At 38.1% G+C, this 9,499-nt stretch overlaps 5 protein-coding genes across 5 annotated transcripts; 2 read left to right on the top strand and 3 right to left on the bottom strand.

The window, feature by feature from the left end:
• Window positions 1-326: 326 nt before the first annotated feature.
• On the top strand, window positions 327-1,640 carry MONOS_15255 (uncharacterized protein; the record flags this gene model as incomplete). The annotated part of the gene is made up of 3 exons (XM_067868119.1): window positions 327-708; window positions 815-939; window positions 1,293-1,640. 3 exons carry the CDS (start codon window positions 327-329, stop codon window positions 1,638-1,640), a joined length of 855 nt encoding a protein of 284 aa, XP_067732535.1.
• A 1,970-nt stretch (window positions 1,641-3,610) lies between these two features.
• On the bottom strand, window positions 3,611-4,107 carry MONOS_17207 (uncharacterized protein; the record flags this gene model as incomplete). Its single annotated transcript, XM_067870104.1, has 2 exons — window positions 3,611-3,934; window positions 3,997-4,107. 2 exons carry the CDS (start codon window positions 4,105-4,107, stop codon window positions 3,611-3,613), a joined length of 435 nt encoding a protein of 144 aa, XP_067732534.1.
• Window positions 4,108-4,337: 230 nt separating this feature from the next.
• MONOS_15253 (uncharacterized protein) lies at window positions 4,338-4,679 on the top strand (the record flags this gene model as incomplete). The annotated part of the gene is made up of 1 exon (XM_067868118.1): window positions 4,338-4,679. The coding sequence occupies one exon, from the start codon at window positions 4,338-4,340 to the stop codon at window positions 4,677-4,679; it is 342 nt and encodes a 113-aa protein (XP_067732533.1).
• Window positions 4,680-5,801: 1,122 nt separating this feature from the next.
• On the bottom strand, window positions 5,802-6,299 carry MONOS_15252 (uncharacterized protein; the record flags this gene model as incomplete). The annotated part of the gene is made up of 1 exon (XM_067868117.1): window positions 5,802-6,299. The coding sequence occupies one exon, from the start codon at window positions 6,297-6,299 to the stop codon at window positions 5,802-5,804; it is 498 nt and encodes a 165-aa protein (XP_067732532.1).
• Window positions 6,300-9,159: 2,860 nt separating this feature from the next.
• On the bottom strand, window positions 9,160-9,499 carry MONOS_15251 (uncharacterized protein; the record flags this gene model as incomplete). Its single annotated transcript, XM_067868116.1, has 2 exons — window positions 9,160-9,363; window positions 9,425-9,499. The coding sequence occupies 2 exons, from the start codon at window positions 9,497-9,499 to the stop codon at window positions 9,160-9,162; spliced, it is 279 nt and encodes a 92-aa protein (XP_067732531.1).

The raw sequence follows: 9,499 nt of genomic DNA, 5'->3' as shown, positions 1-9,499 counted from the left end.
AAATTATGTTTAAGAGAATAGCAAATAGAATTTGTTCGTATTTGATTCGAATTAATCTTTACGAAAGCAGCAGCAGAAAAGGAAGAAAAGAAGAACTGAAGCTTTATGGGATATTTTTTGACAAAACATTAAGAGACATAGGAAAAACAAAAGAATGGAAAGGAATAATTTCTTTAGCGAATTGCATTTCTCATCTTTTTGCCAATTTTTTCTCATCGCCCTCTTTTCCTCTTGTATCCCTCTCCAAATTATCATTTTTCAACATATCAATAGCAACATCGGAATGTTCATCTCAAACAACTACGTCAACCCAAACCACTTGTATGATGAGCAGCTGCTCATTCTCATCAGTTTGTGATGCGTATGATGGGGGCATTGTCCCCTCGCTGAACAGCCCCTCATCTTCATTGGCTGCCTCGAACACCTCATTTACCAGGTGCATTCGCTCTCAGAATGTTGCAGTCAGTGGGACTGAAGGGAATCCATCGAAACCGGGGAGACAGCAGATAGCAGACAATGGGGCGAATTCGTTCACTTGGTGTGTGTGGAATGGGTCAAAAGCAAATGGAACATCGACATCCACCAGTAATGGAACTTCAAATGGTGGAGCGATTTACATGTATAATCTGGCATCTGGGACACTTTCAGTGAGATTTTGTTCATTCAATGATTGCTATGCATATTATGCTGGGGGAGGAATTTTGTGTCGTTTGATCAGTTCAATCAATATTGAGAACAACTCATTCAATGCATGTGCTGCAAAAAATTATTATGGAGGAGGGATATATGCTCTATCAATTTCGTCATGTGTCAGGATCAGCGGCTGTGAATTTCAGAATTGCAAAGCAGATCGAGTGGGAGGAGGACTTTATCTCGAAAATTTTCAGGTTTCTGAAACTGCCTGTATTGGAGCAGAAAGTGGGAACGGGGAGAGCGCTTGTGTGTTTGAGTGTTTCTTCACTTTGTGTTCTCTTACAGGTTCACATGGTGGAGGGATGTATTGCCAAAGTGTTCCGGCTGCATTCAAAATGAGGAGCCTTCAGTTTATTTCGTGCTCAGCGGTGTCATATGGAGGAGGAATGGGATTTGATCCATATCAATCAACACCTCCAAGCAGCAATCATTATTGTTATTTCTTCTTCTTCCATGATTGCAGTTGCAACGCTTCCGCTCCGTATGGCCATGATGTAATGTATTACGATTATTACAATCATTTTCAAACATCGAATAACCCATTCTTTGAATCATATACAATAAACAGCAGTGAAAGTAGATTATGTTACGCTTATTAGTCGGGCGGTTGGCAATATCAGCACACAGAAAAGAAGGACTGGGTGAAGGAAGGGATAAAGGATCGGTATGTTGGGGTGGGCGGGAATGACACAAACAATCTGTGTGGGATGAGTGAGGCAGCACCTTGCAAGACTGTGGGACGTGCAGTGGGGTCGAGCATGGCGCAGCTGAGCTGGACAATCACAGTGCTGAGTGGAAGGCATGTGAGCGAAGGAACAACGATCAGTGTTGGGGAAAAGAAGATTTCTATCGTGGGGAGAGGGAAGACAGTGAGCGTGATTGGGACAAGTGCGCTTTCTAATATTTTAACTATGCCGCAAGAAATCCATCACGGAATGTGTTTGTGATGCCTGTTGATGAAGAATTATTTAAGCTTGCAAAGATAAGAGTTAATCCCATGTTTGAATAAGAGAGTCCTATCGTGAAATTGTTATTTGGACCCACTTTACCACAGTCACTCATAATTGCTGTTGAAAAGAAAATCGATTCGAGCGCTGCGCCACAAATATCGAATCACACACGTAGATGGTGATACATAATTCCTGATCCAGTCAGTAGCTATATTTTGAACCAGCTTTGTTATTTTTTACAAATTATTTGAATGCGCTGTTTATTCATTGCTGTTATTTTGTCTTTTATTTTTAACTACTTTTGAAATGATGAATAATCGAACCAATTGCTTTATATTCAAGCAAGTTTTTGCTAATTCACACTCATTTCTTTTATAAATGCGTTTGCAAACGTCAGCAGCTTTGCGAAGCCAGAATAAAACGTGGATTCATCGTTATAATCGAGCTTGTTGTGAATTCTTTGTCAAGAACAGGAAAAAAAAATAATTTTACACGAACAACAATAAACCATAAACAGCAATGATCGAAAAAGATGAAATGAAAAAGAAATCAACAATGCGAATGAGAACAAAACAGAGAATACAGAGTTTAAAATCTCTCTCAAAACATCACAAAACAATTTTCTGTGAATTTTCGAAGACAATTCCATCTTCTCTGTTCATAACACAATTCAAATACACTCCTTCCCTTCACCTCCCTTCTCTTGTTTCAGCAAACTCCACACACTCCATATATTCTCTATCTCCCTCTTCTTTCATTTCCCTTCCAATAAAAAAAAACTGCCCCTCAACCTCACTCAACAAACACATCTGCTCCATGAGACATATGTCCATCCGTCATCCTTTCCTCAGCTTCATCCTTACTCCCCACAGCCTGCCTCTCACCATCGTCTCTCATTTCTTCTGCCTGCTTTTCTCATCCTTTCTGCTCCAAAACACATAGTATCTGTCACCTCCTTCAACATCACCAACAACATTTCCAAGCGTGCAATCATCACACCTTCAAACACTCCTCACCCCATTTCATTTATTCATCACAATATCTGCAATCCATAATTCATCTTCATAATCCTCTTCACTCGACTTTCCATAAATGCCAAGCTCAATAGTCAAGCTCCAGTATTCACGTTTAACTTAGTACATCCTTTGTTTTCATTGTCACTCCCATCAGCTCTGAGCATCTTCCTTCTCAGCATCGCAGCACATCGAATAATCAGCTTGTGGAGCTTTTATCTTTCCTTCTTCGTCCAGACATAATGCAACGAACTTTAACTTCTCTTTTTTTGTTCCTTCTTTATTTCTATCGTTCAAATATTATGTCTTAACCGAACATTTCTCGAACATATTTAACGCATTCTCATCATTTTACATACCCTTTCCTCATTTCAAAAACGGGGTTTCATCACAGTTCCAACGAATCCGTTGCTTTTCATGAAATATAAATCAATAATAAGAAAATACTTATAAAAATCACATAATTAAAAATAATATTCAACAATCAAACATGCACATTCATTTCAATAAAGTTGTAATCTATTTTTCTTAAAAGTGAAAATCTATAACTGCACGAATGCTTGTGTAAAATTTAATAACCTAATCTTTAAGAATTAGCAACATAAAAAATAATATAGACGGATATTCATCTTGGCGAACATTATACACTATATTTTCACTTGTATAATTGAATTAATAAACACATTTGAACTTTTAGGAGTCAAGAAATCGAATTTTAAGTTTGCAGTGATCAACATAAAAATATTATGGGTCTCCAAAATTGAAAATTTTGTTGAAAATTTTTTGATCGAATTTCGAAATTTCCCTCCTTGAACCTCTTGATTAAATTATGTAGATTAACGCCATAATATTCAAAATTTGAAAAAATGCAAACTGAAAGTGGAACAATTTACACCTATGCCCATTTTCCTCTGTCTCAGCCACTGCCCTCGTCTTCCCTGCACCTGCCATCACTCAAACAACCACTTCAATAGCACGCACACACTCATCAACAGCTCTCCTCTCTGAGATAAGCACCTCAAACGCTCCATTTTCTACCACTTTTGCGTTAGCCACGCTTCGCTCGTTCTTTGATGACACATCGTCTTCTGTGACTGCATCACTATTGGCTCCTGCGATTGTGCTTGGGGGATCTTCAACTACATCCATTGCATCTTCTTCGTCGTCGTCCTCGTCTTCTTCCCTTCCACCTTTATCTTCCTCTGCTTCTTCTTCCTTGGCCTCTCTGACTTCTCCAACATCTCTCGCTTCCTCCTCTTTCTCTGCTCTTCTTTCCTTCTCTCAGCCCATCCAGCAGATGTCAACATCCACCTCGCCTGGCCCCGCACTCACCCGACAACCTCAGCCTTCATCTCAGTCTCAGTCTCAGTCTCAGTCTCAATCTCAATCTCAATCATTGTCTTCCTCTTTGAACACGAACTCTTTCCACACCCGCACATCCTCAGCCACATCGCAGTAGTCTCTCACACAGGTGAGCTCTTCATCTCGTCCGTCTCATTTGGTTCATCTAGGAAGCTTCCAACGATCTGCTGCTGTTGCAGCCCCAACTGCCTCATCAAACTTGCCAGCTCAAGTCACTTCGTCTGCTATCATCTCCACCACTTCATCCTCTTCTCTTTCATCTGCTCTTATTGCGCCTCTTTATTCTTCAGCAACTGATGCGCCGCCGCTTTTCTTTGGCATGTACTCTCCATCTTTACACACCTCGTCGCAGAAGCGCTTCTTCTATTCGCCTCCTCGTCTGTTCAAATCCCCCACTCCTCTTGATGATGTGCATCCACCAATTCCTTCGTCACACTCTTCCCATTCGTCGCATCAGGAGATGAGGAGGTCGATGGAGCTGTGCAAATGCCGTAAAGCCGATGAAACAAGCACATTAACGGGTGACTCGTCAGAACACATGCATTCGATATACTGTTCAAAGCAGGTGCTTCCAGAGATGTATGCGCTGAGGCTGATGAAGAGAGAGAAGAAGAGGAATGTGACAGATGAGATTTTTGAGATGATGAGGAGGATGTGTTGAAGGAACAGACACTCAAAAAAATAGAAATTGACGACGACAACGAAGAAGAAGAAGAAATAGAATTATAATGCAAATCCTCTGCTGCCATCTTCAATGCCATGGAAGCATCCATAGGAACAACCGCTGAGAAAGCTTGGTCTGTTAGAAATGGCGGACTAAACGTCATAGCAGCATTCCCCTATTGTTTGTACTGCATTCGACTGTCTTCTCAAATAAACACTTCTTCTGTACCAAGCCTCTTGTCTGACTTTTTGAATGAATCCGCCTCCGATCCTTCTGCACCTCTGCTTCCATTCACTCACCAAACCATATAAGCTGCGTGTCCGCATCAGTCGCCCCATCAAACACACCCTCAAACGCATGCACTGATAGTGTTGCTGAACAATTGCTCAGAATCTCCTTCGCATTTCCTGCTTCTTCTCCTTCTCTGCTCTGTCATGCATCTTCAATTTCCTTCTCAGTTGTAAACTTCACCTTCGCAGAATCATCTATGCTCCATCACAACAGACGCTGTCACTCCTCAGCACAGTCTCCGCTACTTCATCACAGTGTGCTCATTCACAAGGCGGATCAGCTCAACTTGGTTAATAAAGATATCAATCACAAACTCGTACTCCTCTGCTTTGTACTCGAGTCACTCAACAAGTACGATAAACATAACTACCAAGTCTTCCACAATAACCTGCTTCATCACTGCTTCACTCTCTATCCCATGCTGCACGAGGATCTCGCACGACTCCAAAGTTAGATTCCTCTTCGGCTTTGTTCCTCAGCTGCATCTCCACCATTTCACCTGCGTCTTAGCACAACTTCATGACAGCGGAATGTTCAGCTCGCCCAACACATCAAAAGTCTGCCCGTGTGCAATTCGCACACGCATCATTCGTTGATTGCCTTTTTGGTTCAAGACACTGTTCATCAGCCATCGACCAGATAGAACAACCTCTTCACTCCTTCTTCCTGGTGCACTCAATTTTTCCTCCCTCTTCCTCCTCTTCTTTTTATCACTCCGCATAAATCAAACAACTTTTTCCCATTGCTTCATCACATTTGTCTTTTTTCTCAATTATTGACAAATTGTTCGCTCATTTTTTTACAACAGCTTCACAGAAATAATCATTTCTATAAAACTTTTCGTTGTAGAAATGATCGAACATTCCTCTGAGTCTCCCATTGAATCGTTCTCCTTCCTCCACTTGTTTTCGCTCCTCCAGCACAGCCAGCACAATCGTTGCTGGAGACAGAACCACCTCCTCCATCCTCAGCCCCTCCACCTACAACCTTCTTCTCCACAATTTTCCCCACTTCATACACTGCAACACATCGCCCTTTCACTTCGTCGTCCAGCTTCACCACCGCAAGCCTCGACTGAGGCGATCTCAACACCAGCCGCGCTATCGCAGACGGCAGCAGCGACGGGTCAAACAGATCGTAGATCGATGGGAATATATTCGCATCCGCTGAAGAAAAGAACCTCTTGCTCTCAGACATCTTTCCCACAGAAGCTGCAAGAGTTGGAAGCTTCGCCTCCTGCGGAACGGAAAGCTTCTCCAAAAGTGCCACATAGCAGGCACACACACAACATATCCCTATGCAGCACCACCTGCAGCAAAACAGCATATACTCGCAGCATCCGCAGCGACAGCGGCATGTTCTGCGCAAACACCACAGTCGTATCTAGCCCTGGGTGACGTGGTGACTTCTGACGTGACCTTTTCGATTTTTGACGGACGTGACAGATTTTTCCACGTCACAAAAAAAAAAAGAAAAGAAAAGAAAAGAAAATTACAAATAATAATTATTATTATTCAATTTTCACTGACGCAAAAGCGGAAATCGGAATTTTGACGCGTCACTGACGTCAGTGACTTTTGACGTCACATGCAGTCATGAAATAAATGAAGTATAAAAAGGAGCAGAAGATCAAAACAAACCAGCTAAATTTCTTATTTGATAGCTTTAATTATTTTCAATTCACACAACCATGACAATTTTAATTAATATTGGAAATTCTCTTATTTTTTATAAAAGAACTGAATACAAATCTCAAAATGATTCTGAAGAATGCTCATTGATTGATTAATAAATAGATGATTGTTCGAAGTTGTGAATTCGACTATTTAGTTGTTGAATAGTTCTTTGTTTGATCAACTCATCAAATTTTTCGCTTCGTGTGATACGACAATTTTCATCGGAAAAAGACGAAACTTATTAATATCAAAAACCATCTTTCTACTATTTTTTGCACTCATTCGTAACCATGTGTGACGTTACAGAAAAAAAATTACTTTTTTAATACCAAGAACACCAATAAGATTCACAATTGCATTTATGAAGAGAATAAAATTTATGTTTGTGGGCACAGTGGGCGAAGGTTTTCAATCAGGGTGTGTTGAAATTGCTATTGAAGAAGTTGAGCCATCAGGAGAATAATAATAATGAAAGGAATAATACAAAATAGAACAATTTAAAGAAGATAAATGTTTCAATTCATTTTAGGAAAATGTCTCTGAAGAGTCAATGAAAATAAGAAAGTTATTCATTCATAAAAAGCATTTTCAACTTTGTTTTATTATCACCGTTTCACTTTTTTTTTGAAATAATGAAATACAATCGCTATTAAAGAAGAAAATGATTGCTTTCTATTTTGACGAAATAATGAAAATGGAAAAATATCATTTTTGAGTTATTAGACTCAAAGCAATTTCTCAATAATTCACTAAATAATCATAGAATTTCAAAATCAAAAAACAATTAAACTTTCTGAAAAGAAAATCAAGAAGTATATGAAAGCATGAGATGATATCTTCATATCCTTCTTCTTCCATCTTTTCAAACACTTCGCTTTTCTTTGTCTTTTTTCACTTCTTCATCAGCTTTTTTCAATTTCCTTGAAAAATTCAGTAAGATATTCAAATAACTTCAAACAAGTTTCATCTTTCAAAATTATTTGATTCATTTCCTCCGTAAATAGATTAATAGTGCCTTCATTTGCAAAAGTATCAATTTTCACATATCAATATTTTGCTGCTACTCTGATTAAAAAAATTAATCGTTATCTTATTCCTTTGTTATTATCCTTCGCTGCTCGAAATACATTCACAATGCTGCTGATGAGTCCAGCAAGTTCTTCGTTCCACAATTGGAAAAAGAGAAAATAGAGCTCCAACGTTCGGAGCTATTTCAATAAAACTTGTTTTTCTTTCACTTCTTTTCTACCATTTTTCTCTTCTTTTTCTCTCCTCCAATATGCTTTTCCATCAGCTCTTTCAATTTTTTGCTTCATCTATTGTGAAATGTGATTCATTCACAATCACTCCTTCAAGGCTTTGATCAATACAAAATCCTTCAAACAAAATCCTCCAAGAAGACTGATGCTCAAGCCATGTCAGATTATGATGTCGCTGGTGATATCTGACGATTTCTTTGATTTCATCCAGGAAAACTTCTTTTTCAATTTTCTGTTGAAAAAATACAAGAAAAATACAAAATCACAAAAAAGAAGGAGAAAATGAACAAACTTATATCCATTATTGCAATTCAAAGCTAATAAGACCATTTTTTCTTCTTTCAATGGTTCTTCGCTTTCATCATTGTTCAAAGCTGTTATCAAAAGTCAAGACACACGTATCGAAAGCAATTCCTAACAGATATTTTAATAACTGTGAGGCATTATGAAGCATTTGCATAGGCCAAATATAAATCTTTCATTCTTTTCTTCTTTTTTCTCATTTTCATCAATAATTATCTTCTCAAATCTTTTTAACATAACGAAGATTCATTAAAAAAAAGCTGTTAAAATAAATATAATTATTAAATTATATCCAACACACTTTAACAGCAAAAATGCATTTTCCATCGTAACTTTCTTTACTCCTATCATATCATCAATTCCATCGCCATTTCTCTCTTGAAAATTGATCCAAATTATTCTTCATTCATTTTTTCGATTTTCTGTTTTTGATCTTTATTTTCGCACCGTTCCACTTTAGCCACCAATTCTTTGATGTAAAAATTGGAAAAAAAATTGAAATGAAAAAATTAAGCACAATATTATCTGCAAACCAGCATATTTACAACAGATGTTCTACACTCATTTCTTTGAAATTGCATTGTATTCAGAAAACAATGATGTTTTCATATAAATATTGGATAAGCATATGCTTTGGCACAACTATTCCAGGCGAAAGAATAACTATAAAAAGTAACGAAAAGTCTGCACTCAAACCATCATCTTATGCACATGAATTTCTAATTTGATTTTGATACAAAGAAAGCTCCATTTTTAAATTATATAAAAATGGGATTTTAGAAATAAAATATCTTTGATATATTACAAAAAAATCTATCCGAATTCAGCAAAAAAAATAGGCAAATTATTAAAACAACAGCCAATGCTTTTTTTTTTTTTTTTTTTTTTTTTTTTTTTTTTTTGGAAGTGGAAAAGTGGTAACGGACGTGACGAATTTTTAACCTCACGTCACCCAGGGCTAGTCGTATCTGAAACCACAATCCGCAGCCGCCTTTGGATGTCGTCCATCGATGCTTCCAACGTGAATAATGCCTCCACTACAGATGCACATAAAGAATCAATTGCAAGCGCTGATGATGTATATGAAGATGAAGAGCATACTGGCTGCTTGTCCCATCCAGCCTTCTTCTCTTCTCTTCTCCGCTTCCAGAACTGTGAAATAGACGAAGAAAACAACACGTGCTGATATGAAAACAAGAAGTTTGATACAAACTTTTTGAATCTTTATAAGAGAAGAGATTGTATTTTTGAGTTTGCAACAATAAAGATTTGTTTTGAATAATAACAT

The sequence above is a fragment of the Monocercomonoides exilis genome (genome assembly GCF_001643675.1).
Source record: "Monocercomonoides exilis strain PA203 chromosome Unknown scaffold9-1957334, whole genome shotgun sequence".
In the NCBI taxonomy this organism is placed as follows: Eukaryota; Preaxostyla; order Oxymonadida; family Polymastigidae; genus Monocercomonoides; species Monocercomonoides exilis.
Note: the sequence above shows the minus strand (reverse complement) of the source record. Positions and strands in the feature narration are given on the sequence as shown.